The sequence below is a fragment of the Acomys russatus genome, chromosome X (genome assembly GCF_903995435.1).
Source record: "Acomys russatus chromosome X, mAcoRus1.1, whole genome shotgun sequence".
NCBI classification, from domain to species: Eukaryota; Metazoa; Chordata; class Mammalia; order Rodentia; family Muridae; genus Acomys; species Acomys russatus.
This window is the reverse complement of record NC_067169.1, coordinates 90,019,833-90,042,110: the sequence shown is the minus strand read 5'-3', so window position 1 is coordinate 90,042,110 and position 22,278 is coordinate 90,019,833. Positions and strand designations below refer to the sequence as shown.

The 22,278-nt window shown below is 36.3% G+C and overlaps 1 protein-coding gene across 2 annotated transcripts in view; it reads left to right on the top strand.

The window, feature by feature from the left end:
- Wdr44 (WD repeat domain 44) overlaps positions 1-22,278 on the top strand; it is a 99,237-nt gene that overhangs the window by 55,984 nt on the left and 20,975 nt on the right. For both annotated transcript variants that reach the window (XM_051142385.1, XM_051142384.1), the window contains exons 5-13: positions 4,919-5,555; positions 6,263-6,393; positions 7,562-7,657; positions 9,730-9,866; positions 10,749-10,832; positions 15,127-15,233; positions 16,891-17,042; positions 19,022-19,160; positions 20,877-20,941. In XM_051142385.1, the coding sequence (XP_050998342.1) occupies positions 4,919-5,555; positions 6,263-6,393; positions 7,562-7,657; positions 9,730-9,866; positions 10,749-10,832; positions 15,127-15,233; positions 16,891-17,042; positions 19,022-19,160; positions 20,877-20,941 (1,548 nt within the window). The remainder of the gene's footprint in view (positions 1-4,918; positions 5,556-6,262; positions 6,394-7,561; positions 7,658-9,729; positions 9,867-10,748; positions 10,833-15,126; positions 15,234-16,890; positions 17,043-19,021; positions 19,161-20,876; positions 20,942-22,278) is intronic.

The window sequence follows — 22,278 nt, the reverse complement described above, 5'->3', positions numbered from 1 at the left end:
GGGAGTGATAGAGGAAGATATGGGGTATTCTTATCTGTCCTCGGCATGTAGTCCACATGTCCACATGTTGTTTTTAAATCAGTGTTGTAAAAACGAGCTATTTGTAGAAGCAGCTTAAAATTCAAAGGAATAGATATTTGTGTTTATTTACTTACACAAGTTTTGAGTGTTTTCTGGGCCATGGGCACTCTTCTAGCCAGTAAGTTTCTAGAGTCCAGAAAAACAGCTCATTCTCTACCTCTGAGTTTCTAAAACAGTAGCACTCTCCACATTTATTGTGTGAAGGGAAGCAGCCACTATCGTGTGCATTCTAGAATTATTCTACCTACCTGGACACCAGTAGCATTCTCACCATCCTTTAGTCATAACAAGCAAAAATGTCTCCAGATACCAACACATATCTGGGATGGATTTGGAGCAAAGCTGCTGTCAATGGAAAACTGCTATTTTATCCTTATAAATTCTATAAATATAACGGGCTGGATTTTAACATTGATCATTACATTTTTCTATAAAAGGGGAAAAACCCTTTAGGGAAAAGCGGTTTTCTTGTGTATTAGCATATAGAATAGAAATGGAACTGTATTTTTTGGTTTTGGTTTTGGTTTCAGTTTTTCAAGACAGGGTTTCTTTGTGTAGCTCTGGCTGTCCTGGAAAAACTCTGTAGACCAGGCTGGCCTCAAACTCAACAGAGATCCACCTGTCTTTGCCTCCTTGAGTGCTGGGATTACAGGTGTGCACCACCACTGCCAGGCTAAAAGGGAGCTGTTTTTAAAAATAGGTAAAAATTCACAATTCTACAATGGAGCAGTTTATTTTTATTTTTTATTTTTTCATGATTCATTCCTGGTTCTCAACCATTTGCATATATTTATTTTGTTCCTGATTGCAATGTAGATAGAATTTTATATTCTACATTACACCCATGTGTGTATGTATGTGTGTCTATGTGTATATCAAGACAGGGTTTCTTTGTGTAGCCCTCACTGTCCTGGAACTCACCCTATGGACAGACTGGCTTCAAACTCACAGAGATCCTCCCGTCTCTGTATCTGGAGTGCTGGGATTAAAGGTGTTTACCAACACCCGGTAGGACATTTATTCTTACTGTGTTTATATGTCCTTCTTATTTATATATCATTAATATGCTTCTGTCTTTAATTTATTTACCGAATTTTTTTTTCAAGACAGGGTTTCTTCTCTGTGTAGCCTTGGCTTTCCTGGACTCACTTTGTAGATCAGGCTGGCCTTGAACTCACAGCGATCCGCCTGCCTCTGCCTACCAAGTGCTGGGACTAAAGGTGTGTGCCACCATGCCTGCCTCTGTATTTACGCATTTTTACTGCTTGAATTTGTACACTTTTATTGCTGAAACTTCATTTTTGCCATATTTCTCCTCTTCCTGTTTCAGCCACTCAAGTGTAAGAATTTCAGGTATTCATGACCCCAGTTTTTAATTTCTCCCTTTAAAAATCAATTTCCAACTTACAATTTATCTTGTCTATAGTTAATATCCAAAAGGTAATTTGAAGGAGAATTTTAAATAGAAACAGAAAAAATAGTGAGAAAATTCTGTGGGACATAAAATGAGGCTTAATAATACTTCTTTAAATTTCTAACCTTTTTAAGAATTAAGCTTTAATTAATAGTTAATAATAAAGACTATAAGACTATAATACTAACTTACAAGTAGCTTACATTTTTAGTAGAGGAATTTGAATAAACATAACCAGACATGGTGGCACAAGCTTGTAACCGCGGCACTTGGGCTGTGGAGACAAGAGAATTAGAAAACTTCAGTGTCATCCCAGCTATATCAGGAGTTTGAGGCCATCTTGCATACAGCTATATATCAAAGAGAAACTAAGGAAATTGGATGAAAAGAAATGTAATAAATGTTGAACTCAATTTATAGAATATAAGAATCCAAAGAGAAACTATCTCCTGTTTGGTGGTACTACAGAGGTAACTTTATCGGGAAGTAGCATGTGAGCTGATGGTTGATGGCTAGATAAGTACAGTTTTGGCAGGCAGGCAGAGATAAAAGAGGACCGACATTACCAGTGGTTTAGAGATGGGGAATGTGCAGAATGACTGAAGATGAGTCTGAGTAAGTCCAAGTTAGGAGAATGCCTATGTCATACTAAAATATATGAGCTTCATTTTATAACCACCCAGAAAGCAGTGAGCTTTTGATGTAAAAGGTACAATGGCATCAACATCTCTGTTGCTTTTAGTCCTGTTTCCTTTTTTTCCCTTTCCATTGCTTCCAAATCCATAGAAAATGACAGACTTGGGCACAATGAGTAGGTATGGTAGGGGTCTATCATCATCCGGCTGAAAAATGTGTCTGATGGAACTGATCTTCTGAGCTTAGTAAAGTGAATATACAGAGCCAACCTATTTAGTCTGTGTATACTATAATGAAAGGTAAAGTCACAGAACAACGAGACTAGGAGAACAGACATGATTGTAAAGTCACAGAACGAGACTAGGAGAACAGACATGATTTTCAACTGCATTTTGACCCCTTATGGGTCTTTCTGTTACACGCAGGGATCAACCTTTATAATAACCTTGCTGTTATTGTGGCCACTCACCAGCCTCTTGTTTTCTTCTGCACATAAACATAGGAGGCTAAGAATCCTGAACCCTCCCCCTTTTCCATTATCTTTCCTTTATTTGCAAATTTGTTTTTAATCTTCTTACTTCTATTTCATATCATCCATTGCTGAGATTTAACTATTCTTTTTTCCTTATGCAAAGTATTGCATGGAAGATTACCTCCATTCAAGTTTGGGCTTTCTTTAACAACTATGGGGCATTTGGGCAAATTTCCTAATGCTTTTACCTCAGAATCCTACGTCTGAAAAAGACAACTCAGCTACCCAATGAGACCTCTGTGATTGTGATTAGTAGATGTGATGCTCCATAGACTTTCTTTCCTTCCTTCTCTAGAAATTTAGATCATTACTCTGTTCTCTTTCTCTCCTATGGCTAACTTCATAACTTCAGCTTATACAACTACTGGGTTACTTTTTTGAAGTATTTTTCCGCATTTATAGCCAAGCCTCCCCCTTCCTATGGTACTAAAGATCAGATCCTAGACTAAATACCAGACTTTTAAAAAAATAATTGTACCCAGCTAACACTGTCTTCATGTTTTAGTCATTCTTTGAAAAAAAAAGTTATTAGCCCTTTGAGAATTGCATGTACTTTCAAAATACTGCCCCTCCCCCAACTCTTTTCAAATGCACTCCTTTCCCTTCCCATCAAATTTTGTATCTTTTTTTTTTTTAACCCATTAAATCCTATTTTTGTTGCTCATCTATTCCTGGGTATATGGTCTTCCACTGGAATAAGGTCAGCTTACCAGAGGCAACACCTTTAGAGAAAACTGACCCTCCCTCTCCACCCAGTTGCCAATTGCAGTAGCTTCTGTGCTACAGGTGGAGCTTTAATGCCCTCCACCTCTCTTCATACTAGGATTTGGCCTAACTTGAGCTTGTGCAGGTCTTACACATGGTGACATAAGCACTGTGAGTTTATAGTTCAGTTGCCCTGCTGTATCTTGAAGTCAGTTTCCTTGTAGTTGTTTACACCTCTGGCTCTTACACTTTTTCCACCCCCTCTTGCAAAATGATTCCATTTATTCATTTCACACACACTGTTATCTGACTTTTGTTATCACTAAAGTCATCAATGCACATCAATCATCTAATGTGATAAACATTTTGAACCTTAGTTCGTATTATACTGTGGCAATTTCTAGCACTAAAATTTTTAAGCTAAAGAAAAACCATTACTTATAATATTCTGGGAAATCAAAGTAAATCTTATTGAACAGCAGAAATAACCAGTTCTACTGGTGTGGAAATATTAAAAATGCTGACCAGGACAGGCTGGGACATACTCTGTTAACTCATGGGAGCTGCTGAACTGAGAGAGCAGGAATCATCCAGGGTTGACACAGTAGAAGGATGAGTAGATCAGAGAATTTAGTGTCTTAGTAATGACAACACTGGGTTGAACACAGAGACTGGATACATGTATTTTTCACTTAGATATGAGACATAGAGGAAGTGGGAACAATGAGGACTGGATGTTTGAGCTCTTTTCATAGATCTGTCCTCAGTCTGAGGAATGAAGCCTTGGTAATAGTTGATTCAAGCATGTTCATCTCTTTGCATCTACTGGCTTTTCTGATACAGTCTTGAGTTCATACTGAAACAAATCGGATTCTTACCCTAGGTGGATTTTGTTAACTAGAGACAGCAGGGAATTGGTGCAGTTCTGGTTTGGCAGAACTATGTAAATGGACTCTTGATATTTAGAGTTTTCATGAGAAGACATATAACTTTGTCTTACAGGGTCGACTGAACTTCTGTGACTATATTAACAGATTCCCTGTTGCATTGTTTAACAGTATAGATTCTGAAGCAAACTTCCAGGGTTTATCCTACTTTTATGCAGACTAACTCTAAAGCATTGGACAAATCACTTGGTCCACATATGTTTTAGTTTGTTTGTAAAATGATGACAATAAGAGTGAAACTTCAGGCTGGAGAGATGGCTCAGCGATTAAGAGTACTGTCTGCTCTTCCAGAAGTCCTGAGTTCAATTCCCAAGCACCCATATGGTGGCTCACAAACAAACATCTATATTGGAATTGGAATTTGGTGCCTTCTTCTGGCCTGCAGGCGTACATGCAGGTTGATCACTCATACATAAAATAAATAATAAAGTCTTAAAAATTAAAAAAAAAAGAGAACGAAAAGAGTAAAACTTCATAAGGTTGTTGTAAAGATTAAAATTAATGAAGTATTATAGACTTGCCTGTCACATAATGAATTAGCTATTATTGTGTTATTGTAAATAGTTTCATTATTTTTAAAACTGCTTTTTAACCTTTCATTAGATAATTGAAAGTATCATTGAGGAAAGTCAGAAAGTACTACAATTGGAAGATGACTCTTTGGATTCCAAAGGAAAAGAACTTTCTGATCAGGCTACTGCTGGTCCTTCTGTGGCTGGGACAGACTTTAGTAACATACCGGGACTATTAGGCATAGAGCATGAACTACAACAAGATCCTGAAAAGGCAGACAGTCAGGATGTATCTGAAGAAACTGAATTAGAACCACAAAAGTGTCTGCCTTCTGATGACACCTGTGAGAAGACAGTAGACGAAACCGCTGATTTAACTGAAGTAAGTTCAGCTGAGCAGCTTGATGTTCCAGAACTGGAAACTGAAATATTGAACAAGGAAGCAATAGAAGTCGAAGAGAGTGATGTTCTGGATCCTGCATCCTCAGATTCTTTATCTGCTAAAGATGTTGCTGCTGCGGAAGAAGTGGCTCCCGCCAAACCCCCAAGGCACCTTACTCCAGAACCTGATATAGTAGCCAGTACAAAGAAGCCTGTTCCTGCACGCCCACCCCCACCAACTAATTTCCCGCCTCCTAGACCCCCACCTCCATCTCGACCTGCACCACCACCAAGAAAAAAGAAAAGTGAACTGGAGTTTGAGGTGCTTAAAACACCTGATGTGGATGGTAAGTATTTTGGTGGGGAGAGATGAGAGTTAGAACTTTATGGTTTCTGCTTTGGGTTGGGGAGAGGTAAGACAGGATCCATTTATGTCATCCGGGCTAGCATGGAATTTGCTGTTGACCCAGCTTGCCTTGAACTTGTGGAGCTCCTGCTGCTGCTACCTCCAAAGCATAGACATTTGCTATGATTCTCAGCTAACTTTTCTGCTTTTGTTTCAGTTTCTGCTAAAGAAAAAAAACACACTGAAAGCTAGTTTATATAAATTATTTCTTGAATAAGTTGACAGAGGTAAAAGGTATTATATTGGTCTTAAGTTACAGTAATATTACTGAATACTTTGGCACACTCCTGACTTTCACATCATTTACCCTCAAAGAATTGGTGTGACAGTTGTGGAAAGAAAATGAGATTGGAAGACTTGCAGTCTAAATTTAAATCCTACATCTTTGAATGTCGTCTTGAAGAAGTTAAATGATTCATTTGAACCATGTTTTTTCAATAAAGAAAACAAGAGTAATAAAAGCCACTCTTCTCAAGAGCTTGCTATAAGAATTAAATAAAGGTTTAAAGCCCTTCATGTGTGTGTGTATGTAATTGTTGGTATTACTATTCTGTTATTAATATCATCATTGTCATTATTATTATTATTATTATTATTATTATTATTATTATTATTATTATTATTATTATTTGTCTATTATTATTGCAGTACCCAAAGACAATATTACATCTGATTCTCTCCTAACTACAAATATGGCTTCGGAGAGTACAGTTAGAGATTCCCAGCCTTCTCTCGATTTGGCAAGTGCTACAAGTGGAGATAAAATAGTTACTGCCCAGGTTGGTAAATTACTGTTATGTTTGATATAGACTAATTCAAACTTTCTGCAACTGGATGATATAGTATTAAAACTCTTTCTTCTCTAGGCCAAGTATTTCTTTGTCCCCAATACCTGATTACCTTACTCCATGTCTAGCTTGGCTACTAACTAGTTTAGTGAGGTTAGCTAGCTGTTTGGCATCTGAGTCTTGAATGCCTCACTGAAAAAATAGGGGAAAATGACCCACCTGAAGATTTTTTGCAAGAAAGAAATGTGCTAATATATCCCAAGTGCTTGGTGGGTTATAGATATTTTTTTTAAACAGCTGTGTTTAATATTATAAGTTCCCTTTCCTATGCATAAAACACTTCGTGTACTAGCCTGTGGGCTATACAAAAAAAAAAAAATGTGTAGCAATTTACCACAGCCACATTCTGGAACTCTTGGATAATTTATATAGTAGCTGAGATGAGGAGGGTTAACAGACCTAGAAATGTGGCATTACTATCTTCTTCTTATAACAATACAGTAAAGGTCAAAACCAGCCTGTTTTTATAAGATTTTGATTTTGCCTTTTTAAAGTATTTTTTTAATGTAGAAGAATATGCAATGACAATGGTACGTAAAATTTTTTAACATATTCGTTGTCTAGTTCTTTTTTTTATTAATTTATTCTTGTTACATCTCAATGTTTATCCCATCCCTTGTATCCTCCCATTCCTCCCCCGCCCCATTTTCCCATTATTGCCCTCCCCTATGACTGTTCCTGAGGGGGATTACGTCCCCCTATATATTCTCATAGGGTATCAAGTCTCTTCTTGGCTACTTGCTGTCCTTCGTTGTCTAGTTCTTTACACAAGCAGACGTTGCCCTAACTTGCTTTAGCAATATCCACATATGGCCTGAATTAATTACAATATTAGTAGAGAACTGTTGTTTTAGATGGGTTCAAATAAAACATTTATTTGTTCATAACACTACTAAGGCATGATTTCATGGGCAGCAGTAGTTTTGGTGTCTTTTAGCATGCAGAGAGTAATAAAGGACTAAAATGGAATCTTCTCTTTAAATTTTCAATAGGTTTTATTATCTGATTTGTGGAATTTTGTAGAAATGCGCAGGGTAATGAATAATTAAAATGTACAGAAATTGATTCAGTCTGTCTGTTTATACAATTATAATTTTAGGACAATGGAAAAGCACCTGATGTGCAGACAGTAGCAGGTGAAGTGATGGGCCCGCAGAGACCTAGATCCAACTCTGGAAGAGAGCTTACTGATGAGGTAAAAACATCAAATGTAACAATCATAGCAGGAAAATGAGAACATTCAGGGGATTGATCGTGGTGGTGGTGGTTGCATAGCACTGTAAGTGTACCTAATGACCCTGAACTGTAGTTTTTTCCTTTCTTTCTTTTCTTTTGTTTTTGTTTTGTTTTGTTTTGTTTTGTTTTGTTTTTTTTCGAGACAGGGTCTCTCTGTGTAGCCTTGGCTGTCCTGGACTCGCTTTGTAGACCAGGCTGGCCTCGAACTCACAGTAATCCGCCTGCCTCTGCCTCCCTAGTGCTGGGATTAAAGGCGTGTGCCACCACCGCTCGGCCACTTACTTTATTTTTAATTGATATTTCATATTTGTACATATTTATGGGTTGCAGTATGATGGTTTGATAGATCAGTACAGTACATAATGACTAAGTCCAGAAAATCAACATTTCCACTTTCTTAATCTTAAACACTATTTCAGTACTAGCAGTATTGAACTTTTCTAGTTATATTAACATATATAGTAAATTACTTTTAGGCCAAAATCATTAAAATTAGGATTATCTTAGGTTTGGAATTTTATTTATATACTGAAGTTTGAATCTCTGATAGAAACGTGCCATTTCACAAAGATGTGCGCTGGAATACATACATTTAAATAGAATCCAAGTTGGGCTGATGACAAAACAGGCCTATGATCCTAGCACTCAGGACAATGAGGCATGAGGATCACAAGTTGCAGACCTACATGGTCTTCAGCGTAAGTTCAAGGCCAGCCTGGTAACTTTCTAAGACATTCAATCACAAAGAAAAAGGCTGTAACTCAGTTGTATGCTCGATAGCATTCATAAGGTCCTAAATTCCATTCCCAGTACCACATGCACACATAGCACAAAAACAATATCTGTATTTTATAAAAGGCAAACTTTAAATTAACCATACTATTTTAGATACCTTTTTTTAACATTTATTGATTTGTGTGTGTGTGTGTGTGTGTGTGTGTGTGTGTGTGTGTGTGTATTTATGGGCATGCACATGTCACAGCATACATGTGGAGGTCAGAGGATGACTATATTGATCCTGGGGACTGAACTCAGGCCATCAAATCAGCTTTGACTCTAAGTCCTTTTATTTGCTGAGCCATTTCTCAATAATTATTTCTTACCTTTAAAAGATGGCTGGACGTTAAAAGTTGCTCTTCTGAAGGACCTAGGTTTGATTTCCTAGAACTCACATGGAACTGTCTGTAACTCCAGTTCCAGGAAATCTAATGCCCTCTTCTGACCTACTCGAGAATTATGCACATGTAGTACACAGACATACAAACTGTCTCAACAGCAGCCAGGAGCAGCAGGGGGGAAAATTCCAGCAGGCTTCCTCTTTCTTGGAGCCCCAGTCTCTCTCAGTCTGGCTTTTATCCCATTGATAAAGACCACGCCCCCACATAAGGCACTTCACAGCTGACAAACATCATGCGCCCTCCCAGGAGGCAGTTAGCAACTGTGGACAAACTGGAGCAACCCCTATAGCCCACACCTGGGATTAAAACAAAGACATGTTTACATATAAACCAAGACTTCCACAACAGACAACATACAAGTGCTTTCATTCATCAGTAATTTGATGTTATAATCTAATGATAAATTAAGAATTGTAAATAAGCTGGGCAAAGTGGTGCATGCCTGTAATCCTAGCACTCGGGGAAGCAGAGCCAGGCAGATGGTTGTGAGTTCAAGGCCAGCCTGGTCTACAAAACAAGTCCAGGACAGCTAAGACTATGCAAAGAAATCCTGTCTCAGAAAACCAAAAAAAAAAAAAAGCAAGAAAGAAGGAAAAAGGGCTGAAAAGCTGGCCCAGCAGTTAAAAGCACATATTGCTCTTCCAGAAGACCTAGTTCAAATCCCAGCATTCAGTTCAAGTAACTCACAATTACATGTAACTCCAGGTCCAGTAGATCTTAACACCTCTTGCCTCTGCGGGCAGCACACACACTCACACATGCACACACATACAAAACTACATAATGCACATAATTCAAAATAATTTAAAATGATAATTAAGTTGTAAGCCCATCTTGATTTTTTTCCCTTCAGGAAATTTTAGCTAGTGTAATGATTAAGAATCTGGATACTGGAGAAGAAATACCTTTAAGTCTGGCTGAAGAGAAGTTGCCAACAGGTATTAATCCTCTTACTCTACACATCATGAGAAGAACAAAGGAATATGTAAGGTATGGCTTAATGTTCTTTAACATTTACAGCATTTCAGTTTGGTAGTCATAATTTAAGTTTGTGAACTACAACTGGCCCTATTTAATTAAACATAGTCTTCTACTTTTAATCTAAAAGTAAAAGTATGTATTCTTTACCTTTGATATCTGCTATAGCATATAGTTACTTGGGGAGAATATTTTAAATTTTAAATCTCATACTACCTAGTTTCTTGTCTTTTAAAATGGAGATAATATCAAAAGATTACAACTAAAAAGCCAAGTGTGAGGAGCAGTTAGTCTTCTAAACTTTACCTTCTAAGTATTTGTATTACTTATTGTGGTTAAAAAAAATTGCTTTTAGCTGGGCATAGTGGTGCATGACTGTAATCCCAGCACTCAGGGAGGCAGAGGCAGGTGGATCTCTGTGAGTTCAAGGCCAGCCTGGTCTACAATGTGAGTCCAGGACAGCCAGGGCTACACAGAGAAACCCTGTCTCAAAAAAATAAAAACAGAACAAAAAAATCGCTTTAGAGTGAAGTGATTGATTTTTGTTATGTAATGAGGTCTAAGGAACAAGTTCTAGAAAAGCAAGAACTTTTTTAAATGTAACACATATTGTACCTGATGGATGAAGAAAAAGCTATCTACAAGTTACTTATGGTAGGATTTTCACAGACTATTAAATTGCATTCATTTAAATTTTGCATATTGCATCTTGCTTTCATACTCCGTTCTTTAATCTTGGAAACCATTTAGTAATTCTCCTTTTCTTCCTTAGTTTGAAGTTATATAAAGCTTATCTAGATAATTTTTCTTATTCTAATTAGTCACTGTATAATAAACCTAAGAAGACATTTTTGAGATAAGAAATTGTTCTTTTTAAATCACTTCCACTTGTAGCAATGATGCCACACAGTCAGATGATGAAGAAAAATTACAGTCACAACAAACAGATACTGATGGTGGAAAACTAAAACAGAAAACGTGAGTTACATTACATCTCTTTGTCCTTTTTTTTTTTTTTTTTTTTAAGTACTTTTTTAAAAAGGTAAGAAAATTGCCAGGTATATTTTTAATCAAAAAATGTAATACAAAAATGTTCTTGGCCACTTTTTTCATTATTGTAAAGCAGCTCATTTAAAGAGATTATCTCCTATACAGCCCACAGTTAACCTCACTCTAAGGCTTCTAATATATTATCTTGTATTACCACCATCGCACTGTTGTTCTGTTGCCCCTACTAATTGTCATCACCAGACATTCATCTCTCATAAAATTGATAAGAGGATCAAATTCTTGTACTATTACTTGGAAACATCTGCTACCACTTAACTTCAGTAACTTCTTTCTCATAATTTCTTTCAGCTTGAGAGAGTTGCTTTGAAATGGAATGTTGTCTTCCCCCCAAATGGTTTTAAATCAGTGTTAAATGTCTACTACACACCACTATTCCTACCCTCTGTTGGTTGATTATGAGTTTCTTACATTTGTATAGGTCACCTTTAAAGCATCTGACATAAAGGACATGACCAGTATATTTTGTTTCATCCTCTTTTTCATCTTGCTTTTAGTCCTGAGTGTTGGAATTACAGGTGCACATCATTAAGGCTTGTTAAAGCTCATTTTTATAAGAGAAAAAAATTCAGGCTTATTCAGTCCCATTCTTGATTCATACATCATTTCTTAAATCTGTTCATCTAGTATTTGAGCTTCTCAAGCAACAGAGCAGCTACAAACTCTGACATATAAATTGACATGTAACACTGTTGGGAAATATTCTTATTTCAAGAGTATAATCAGAAAATGGTAAGAGGGCCCATACATAGCACAGTAATCTGTGAATGTACAAGCTCTTTCCTGATTTTTCTCTTACCATGCTACACATAGAACGTAGAAATATTTGCACTGAATGATGGGGAATGATGGGGAAACCAGTGGCCAGAGAGACTGGCCTGTGATTCTGATTTTCATAACAAGTTTTGAAGTCTGAGGAAACAACCAATAATTGAGCCTAAGTGAATCCTGTTTGAAGAGCCCCCTCAGAATAGTGTGAGTGGCAACTGACCCTATTCATCAATGAAAAGAAATCTACTGAATATTAAGTGCTATGTTAAAAGGTATGAAAGTCTATATCTGACAAAGTCACATCTTCTTGGCTTTTAAACAGCAATCATCTTAGTTTCATTTCCTGTTTGTATGATAAAAATGCTCTGCTCTCTTAAGAGCAGCTTAAGAGTGTATTTGGCTTACAGCTCATAATTGCAGGAATATTAAGGCAGCAGAACTTGGAGCAGCTAGTCATAATACATCCACTGTCAAGAGCAGAGAGCAGTGAATTCATACCTGTACATTAGCACTCAGCTCACTTTCTCTACTCATAAACAGCCCAAGTTTCTCTACCCACAGAATGGTGTTGCACACAGTTGTCCCATTAATCAAGATATTCCCCTCATAGACATGCTCACGGCCCAGTGCAATCTAGACAGTTCCTTATGGAACCTTCCTTTTCAGGTGATTCTAGAGAGTGTCAAACTGGCAACTTATTGTTGTCTGTAAACTATAACTTTAGAGTAGACACCTTATTTTGGTTTTAGAAACTGGTTTTATAGGGATGAGATGTAGCTCAGTGGCAGAGGCTCTTGGCTCAGTCCCCAGCACTACAAAAATAGTTTAGCATCTCTGTTTTCTGATGATTTGGAAAGTAATAACAGAAATGGATAAAATTGACAATGAAAGTTTCTAATAATCTCACAGCTATAAATCTGTTGTTCTGATGATGTATGAATCATCAAGATTATCCATAATTTTTTTCTCAGTGCTTGTAAATCAAAACAAGAAACCAGCACATGCTAAGCAAGCACCCTATCACTAAGCTATACCCACAGCTCTAGAATTCTTTTTTTTTCTCACAAGAGAGGATTACATTATGCCTGTAGATCATTGGCTTTCATTTTTATTACTGTAAGTAAAATAAGTCATGAACATCTCTTCACAGTAGCACCCAAAGATAAATACATTGCAGACTTTCTATGAACCACATTAGAATCAGATACTGTAAATGCAGTAGTTAAGACAATTACACTTATGCCTTCATGGACCTTCCAGTTAAATGAGGAGGCGGATACTAAATATGTAATTATGCATAAAAGTGCAGCTGTATTTATGACTGCTGTAAAAGAAAACTGTAAGGTGCTGTGGAAGTCTACAAGAAGAAATCATGGTTTGGCTCAAGGAAGCCCATTTTGAAAGATTATTTGGTCTGAAACCTAAGAGGTAAGTAAATAGAAATGAGTAATCAGGATTAGAGTGTTTGAGTCAGAAGCAAGCACATGTGCAAAGGTCGTGAGGTAAATAATAGCCTGACAATTCAAAGAACAAGGCTTTGTTTTGTTATATTTTATACCAGCACTTACTTATCCATTTTGCTGTTCATAGATATTTATATCTACTTTTAATTAAAAAGAGAATAATTAAATCATATTTATGGAAGATTTTGATACTTGTGTTACTTTGTGTTTGGGGGTGTCAATTGGGAAAGCTCAACCGAAGTTTATTACAGCTAATACCCAAATAAAAGAAAAGTACAAGGGGTCATCTTAGACTTTCCAGGTATTCTATTTTGTAAATACATGACTTTTTTTTTAATTTTTTAAAAGATTTATTTATTTATGTACACCAGAAGAGGGCACCAGATCTCATTATAGATGGTTGTGAGCTACCATGTGGTTGCTGGGAATTGAACTCAGCACCTTTGGAAGAGCAAGCAGTGCTCTTAACCTCTGAGCCATCTCTGCAGCCCGATACATGACTTTTTAATCCTTCCTTTTTGTTGGTAAATTGTGTTCTTAGAGACAAGTCTCTACAGTAGTCCTCTCAAAATTATTTAAGTGCATATTTTTGGCCTTGTTACAAGCTCTTCAAATAAGATCATCTGGGGATGGGGCCCATAGATCTACATAAACATGCCTTTCCCCACCCCACCACTGTCAATCAATTATTATGCACACTTGAATGTTGCACTTTAGATAGATGTTTTAAGTTGATAATGACATGATAGATAATGATTTTCATTCAGAATTTTAGACACACCAAGACAGGGAAGATATTTTCTTCAAGGCTGTCAAATATAAATACCCAAAACACTAAGAATGTAACATTTATATAATTCCTGATTATGTAATGGTTCTTCTTGCTATATGTAGTTTATTGTATATATGTGTAATAATATAAATGTATATGCAAAAAATAAAAAAGTTTAATTTAAAAAAACTTCTTAGAGGCTGGAGAGATGGCTCAGAGATTAAGAGCACTGTCTGCTCTTCCAAAGGTCCTGAGTTCAATTCCCAGCAACTACATGGTGGCTCACAACCATCTATAATGAGATCTGGTGCCCTCATTTGGCATGCAGGCACACATGGGGGCAGAATACTGTATAAATAATAAATAAATAAAATCTTTTTAAAACTTCTTTTTTTTTTTTTTTTTTTTTTGGTTTTTTGAGACAGGGTTTCTCTGTGTAGCCTTGGCCGTCCTGGACTCACTTTGTAGACCAGGCTGGCCTCGAACTCACATCGATCCGCCTGCCTCTGCCTCCCGAGTGCTGGGATTAAAGGCGTGCGCCACCACGCCCGGCAAAACTTCTTAAACTAATATTTCTATTTCATATATGTTCAAGACAGTGCAAATCTATCTTTATCAGAAAATACCTTGATGGATATGATTAACCTTATTTTGTACTTAAGAAAGTCTGTAAAAAAAAAAGAGAAAATTGAAATTAACATTTATTCATAATCTAGACTCCTAAATAGTACATGAGTGTGTCACTATACATTTCATCACTTTTCTAATGTTAAATGTATAGGCGGTTTTAAATATCTTGATATTAAAAGTAATGTCACATCAAAAAAGAAAATTGCAGGTCTAGAGCATATAATAAGTGATAACTGGGGGAAATCATATTCACATGTTTTCTTCAAAGGATATTGACTTGAATATTTTCATTCCATAAAACAAGGAATCTGGAACTTGACTACCTACTATTAATGTTTTAAAAGATAGCTCTGGCTGGGCGGTGGTGGCGCGCACCTTTAATCCTAGCGCTGGGGAAGCAAAGACAGGTGGATTGCTGTGAGCTCGAGGCCAGCCTGGTTTACAAAGTGAGTCCAGGACAGCCAAGGCTACACAGAGAAAACCTATCTCAAAAAAAGAGATAGCTCTCAGGTTTGTCTGTGGACCTTGTACAGTTGTGTCAATGCATTTTTTGTTTATTTTTCTTCAGGACTCAACTAAAGAAATTCCTTGGAAAATCAGTAAAGAGAGCAAAGCATCTTGCTGAGGAATATGGTGAACGTGCTATAAATAAGGTTAAAAGTGTAAGAGATGAAGGTCAGTAAAATGAGGACATTTCAATTGAACAGTCCTTTAATGTGCATTTTCTAAATTTAGCTTGTCATTTATAAGAAGCACTCTGTATCAGTGAATATAATAAACTTTTATGGCCTCAAATGAGTCACTTAATTTTATGAATTTGAAGAAAGATAATGTATAAGTTTTAAGTATGAATTGGTTCAGTATTTTGTGCTTATAACAACCTTGAAGGATTTACTGTACAATGATTATGTAAAAATTGGTTTTGTCAGTCTTTTTGGCTTTTAAGAATCTTAAGGGACTAGAGAAATGGCTTAGTGGTTAAGAATACTGGCTGCTCTTTCAGGAAACTCATGTTAAATTTCCCAGCACCAACATGGCAGCCTAGAGCTATCTCTAACTCCAGTTCCAGGGGATCCACACCCTCTATGGCTTCCATGGGCACCAGGCACACATGTATTACACAGACACTCATGCAAACAAAACACTCATACCCATAAAAATACATAGGCTTTTCAAAATGTTTTTTTTTTTTTTAATCGAGTAAGCTTAGGAACAGGGAATTATTTCATGGGTAAAAATGCTTGCCATGCAAGCCTGATGGGAGTCCTTGGAACTCATGCTTACAGCTAGATGCTGTAATGTGCATCTGTAATGCCAGCATATTTATTACATAGGAGGTGGAGAAAGGAGAATTACCCTTAGATTTATAGGCCAATTAGTGCGCAGTATGTAGCACAGCAGCCAAAAGAAAAAAACACAAAAACAAAAACAAACAAAAAACAAGAGAGACTTGCTACAAAGAAGGTATAACACTAGAACCACTCTCAAAAAATTGTTCTCTGATCTCTAATCTTGTGCCTTTGCATGTGCATGCACCCACGTGTCTCTGTCTCTGTCTCTGTCTGTCTCTGTCTCTGCCTGTCTGTCTCTCTCTCTCTCTCTCTCTCTCTCTCTCTCTCTCTCTCTCCTCCTCTCCTCTCTCTCCTCTCTCTCTCCCTCTCTCCTCTCTCTCTCCTCTCCTCCCTCTTCTCATCTCGCCTCTCTCTCTCCTCTCTCATACACACACGCACACAGAGATGACACAAAACAAAACAAAGCTAGGGGATAGCAAGATGGCTCAGTGGGTAAAGGAGCTTGCTGCTAAGCCCAGCAATCAGAGTTGAATTTCTGTAATCTGTATATAATCTGTATTATAGGACAGAATAGACTCCATATATACCTCATGGCATGCACGTTTGCACAATAAATAATGTAAAAATTGATTTTCTTAATTTGCAGAGATTGTAGCCCACTGTACCTTTGTCATTATTGTACTCATTTGATTTTGAATGCCAGCCACTCTTCTAAAAATTAACAAAAGTCAAATAATTTAATCTCATTAGAACTCAATGAAGTGAGTATCATCATTATCCTCATTTTATAGGTGAGAAAACTGGATATAGATAGTTGAGTAACTTTTCTATAGTCATGCAGATTATAAAGAACAGCTAGATTCAGATCTAACCAATCTAGCATTAGACTCCATTTTCTCAACCAATATGTCATATAGTAATAGACAAATTTTGCTTCTTTATTCACTAAAATAATCAATATGATGATCAATATATTTGAAAATATGATTTTACCTAGCTATGAATTAACCATTGATGATTTTTGTTGCTTTTGTCTTCAGTGTTTCATACTGATCAAGATGACCCTTCATCAAGTGATGATGAAGGAATGCCATATACAAGACCAGTTAAGTTCAAGGCAGCACATGGTTTCAAAGGACCTTATGATTTTGATCAAATCAAAGTGGTGCAGGACCTTAGTGGTGAGCATATGGTAAGCAACCATTTCAATTTTCATGGCTGGTAGGGTATTTCTTGAGGCTTCTATCAAACTCAAGAACAGTACATTTATATCACTACATTTAAATGAAGAGGTTGTCTCTGAATTATTGTTTTAAAAAGTAACATTTCAGGCTGAGTGAAGTCTCTCTGTCCTATAATCCCAGCACTCAGAAGGCTGAGGAAGGAAGATGACGAGGTCAAGGTGAGCCTATGCTGCATAGGGCAGCCCAAACTCAAAATAAAAATAAAGTTTAAAATAAATGAATTATAGGCTGTATTACTGTGAAAACTATACAGAGGGACCAAACTTTAAAGCACTTAAATTAGAGAGTATTCTGTCGTTTTTACAAATAAATATTCCCAACCATAATTTAAAGAACTATTTCAGGGCTAGGAATATGCAGAGCATACATAAAGCTCTACTTTCAGTCTCTATGACTTTTATGAAAAAAAAAATCAGAATTCCAGAGTGTTTTCTCAGTAAAATGTTCAGCCAAGACACAAAGATAGGTAAAGGTTTACATTCTTTCAGATCTCACAAGTACCAGACTGGGCATGCGTCTTGGTGTTAGAGTGCTTTCTTCATAGATATGAGGCTCTCGTTTGATCCTTAACACTTCAAAGAAAAGAAATCAAGGCTGCCAATGTAGATGAAAATACTCAGATTGTATTGCAGTTAGCTTCTGCAAACCTAGGAACACAAGATAGCAGTCAAACTCAAACCTACGTAAACTCTGCTGAGCCTTTGATCAGGGAATCAAATAAAGCCTAAGTGTTGCCCTAACTACAAAGCAACTATGAACATCAGCTAGTGGCCACATTGAAATTTAAGTTGTTGTGCTTATAAACTATGCATCAAATGTTTTAATTATTTACAATGTTTTCATTTTGGAATTTACTGAATTTTCTTATACTATATTGAACCCACCTTTATTTTCTACTTAAGTAAAATATATTGGGATCAAAATGACGATTTTATTTTTTTACTGTATTTGACTTTTATGGAAGTGAATGCTATTTAAGTAAATTAACTGTTGCTTCTAATTTGGATAATCTTTGTTCCTTAAGAATCTATAGACAGTTCATCTTACTACTATACCTAAATGTGAGTTATAGTTGTATTTGTTGGGATAGGATTTGACCTTTCCATACTAAAGACCCCTATTCTTTAACACTTTTCTGAACACATAGTTCTCCACTGTTGTCAGTTTCCACAGAGAGTCTAGCCATGTACTATAGAGAGAAAAGTGAATAAGATCATATTACTTAGGTACCTCGAAGTGCTTCATGCCATGGCTGCCACAGCTAGGGTGGGCTTTATTCATTTCAGTCTTGGTAGGAGTTCTTAGTGACATGCGAGGGCTTTCTCTTAGCCCTTCATGCTCGCTTAAGGGACTGAGATTTCCAAGCTGTGGTTTGTGCTTTTTTGTTGTTGTTGTTGTTTTGTTTTTTCAAGACAGGGTTTATCTGTAGCCTTGGCTGTCCTGGACTCGCTTTGTAGACCATGCTGGCCTTGAACTCACTGAGATCCATTAGCCTCTGCCTCCCAAGTGCTGGGATTAAAGGCATGTGCCACCATGCCCAGCGGTTTGTGCTTTTCTAAACAACATTTCTGGCCTCTTGTGAATGCTCACAAATGGCACCTGAGGTTGCCCTCTGACCGCTATACACATGTTCATACATATGCATGTATACATGCAACCAAAAATACCCCTCACTTTTATTAATATATGAATATAGTTCAAGATTTTTAAATTTGTTAGGTTAAACTATGGGAAATGGTATTGATCCTAATAGACCTTTCTCTTGAAAGCTTCCCTTTGTGGTACTGTAGTATTATTGCACTTGTAGCCATGAGTTGTGTTAGGGAAGTTTTATGTTATTCTGTATAATGTGTCATAACTTCAAAGGTTGAGTTAAAGTAATGTCTTTTGAGCTTGTAAAGTCATTTTGAACTTTCTGTTTTCATAGGGAGCTGTTTGGACCATGAAATTTTCTCACTGTGGCCGATTACTTGCTTCAGCTGGACAAGACAATATAGTGAGGATATGGGCTTTAAAAAATGCTTTTGACTATTTCAACAATATGAGAATGAAATACAATACTGAAGGTATTTTTCATTTCTTTAAATACCTAAGTAAATCTGGAATTTTTGTGTTTTAGGTGCATTATAGGTTGAGCATCCTCAGCTCCTGAATTCTAAATGCTTTGTGATCTGAAACTCATTAAACAGTGGGGAAATGCTCAAAGTATTTTAATTTTAGAGGCATTTCAGGTTTCTTTTTTTCTTTTTTTTTTAGATTAGAGATGATGAACTTAAAAAGACCATGCAATTATTAAAAATCAAACAAATTCCAAAATCTAATAAGGAGTACTGTTCTGCTAAACTGGCCAGTTCCTCATTTGGAGTAGCCACTACTTATCATAATAGCTAGCATTTGCATGCCATGACATTGCGTGCCTATAATATTGACCCTCTGCAGGGCTAAGGCAAGAAGGTCAAGATTTCAAGGCTGACCAGGCTTATATATCAAGACTATTTCAAAAAATAAAAACAAAGCAAGCAGCAATAGAAAAAAATATTCTAACCCTAATGAAAAGAATACCACAAAGCTTTTGATTCATACCTTTTTAAGAGTAGTATATAATGTTATCAATTACATTTAGAAATTACTTGATTCCTCTAGTAACCATCAGTTCTATTCAACATTAAAATGAAAAATCAAATTAAATTGGAAAAAGAGTAAGAATACTATATATAATCACTAAGTAAAGAAAGATTAAGAAAATAGCCATGAAAAGTAAATAAAGTTTGTCAATATATCAATGGATATATAAAAAAAAAATCTGTTAGCTGATAATGAAAAACCTCATAATAGCATTAATTTATGGTATATCTAAACAAAATATTCTTATGTGATGATTTAGGAAAGTATGAAGAATTTAAGTAAGTAGAGACTCTAATTTTAAGGGATTACTTATAAACTTTATTGTAACACACTTTATCCACAAACTATCCCTTCCCAATAATGTATAAAGTTAAGAAATGGGAACAAGGAGAATGGAGTCAACTGTTGATGAGACTATAGAGTACAATCAAAGCACCAATTTAAGCAACAGAAGTTTCTAGAGATTCATTCAGCCACCTAGAGATTTCTTGGTACTAGAAATTGAACCTAGGTCCTCAAGTATACCAGGTGTCTTATCATTAAGTTCTGTGATTAAGTTATATTCTCAATCTGCCTTCCATTAAAAAAAATTATCATGTGATCCTGTCTCACTATGTTGCCAGGCAGGCCTTAAACTTAAGCTCTTCTTGCCTCAGTCTCATGAGTATCTGGGGACTCTGTGAGTTTCCGTAACATATGCTGTAGCACATAATCAAAGATGGTGATATGTTTGTCAAGGCAAAGTTGTAGAGGGAGGGAGGGAGCTCTTCCTGGTCTACCTGGTCATTTTTTTTTTCTTGTTCTACCTGAAGCAAAAAGACAATTTCAATTGCCTTTGAGAACTAACCTCAGCTCAGACCCTTTGTTGGTCTTTTGTTGTTTTCCCTTGCTATTTCTTGTAGTGGGTAATGATGTATTTACTATGAACAACGAGGATTAAATGATATTTTGTTTAGAGAACTGGCTAAGCCATTTTATTTAAATTATTTTAAATGATAAAGATGAGTGTGTGGGTGCTTATGTAGTTATAGTTCACATTTAGAAAATGGGTTTTTCCAGGCTGTTATATTCTGTGACTATCATTATTTTTTACAATATTTTTGTTGGTAGATAAATATATATACATATATTTTTCACAATTATTGTGCTGTTTTTAGGACGTGTGTCACCATCACCATCTCAGGAAAGTCTAAGCTCATCAAAATCTGACACAGACACAGGGGTATGTTCACATTTTATGGTTACTATTGTGAAATGCTATGATTTGTTTGATGCCCTTAAATAATTTTCAATTATAAAAACATTCTGTCAAGGCATTTAATTAAAATTAACATGTAATTTTAAAAGTGTTTTGACTATTAGTATTCCCAAGTGAGAAATTCTCAAGTTTCAAGACTGCCAAATAGTGAATAATATTATTCAAGGTACCAACCTACAGATGCATACCTAAATAAAATATAATCACTTTCATCATTTCAGGTTTAATATTTCTAAAATAATAATAATTGTGCCATTTTATAGTTTAATTAATCATAGTTAAGTTCTTCTGGTGGCTATTGAGTATGTCCGGGAAAAAGACACTTCTTAGTATGGCCTCGCATTGCTTTTCTAACTCAGTTTCAATACTCTGCTGTCCAGGACTTCTGCTTTCTGTGCTGCTCTGCATCCTAACTATTCCTTCACAATGATTCTTTCCCCATGTTTTTGCTTTGTCCAGAAGGCCCCCTCTAGGTCCAGCTCAAATATCTTATGTTCTCTTATTACTTTCCCTAAATCTAGCAGTTGAAATTATTATGCATGTGTTTTGATAATATGTCCTTTTATATTTATATTGTTTACCATATCTTCCTTTTCAGCTTGTTTGCCTCTTTAGGCTTTGGACTAACCGTGACCATCTTACTCCATGCTGGCTGTAGTAGGTGTGCAGTCAGCACTGAGTTCCTGCCTCTGTGCTTTTATTCTGTTTTTCCTTTACCTCGATGCTTCCAGTCTCACTTCTTTCCATTCACGCTATGCCCATTTTTCATGGTCCACTTTTTCTCTAAAGCCTTCACTTGCTAATAAAGGGTGATAGTTGTAACTGCTTTGCTCTGGGGAAAAGGTTCTATTTATAAGTTTAATTTACTAAAAAGCTTCTAGGTATTTATTACTTTTAAAAACAACCTATACTGTATAGCAGCTTACAAATTTGTACCTACTTCTGCCAGGTGCCCACCTCTGGATGGGTATAATTAAAATGTTAATTGAGTACAAGACATTACAATTAAGAACTATTAAACTTGCTTAATAGACAGCTTCACCCAAAGCTTATCATTTGTGCAAAAATGTAAAAGTAGTAAGGAAATGATCCTCTTTATATATAGGAGGGAGTATAGCTACAAGGTAGGTCTACTGTGTTCAAGAAATAGCATCTAACTCTAGGTAGCCACTGGGCAAGCAGGAGAATTAAGTAACAAAGATGAGTATAGGGTACTGCAAGAATATATGGATGCTGGGAATCAGACCTGGGTCTTCTTGAAAAATGGCCTCTTAACCTCTGAGACTTCTCTCCAGCGCAAG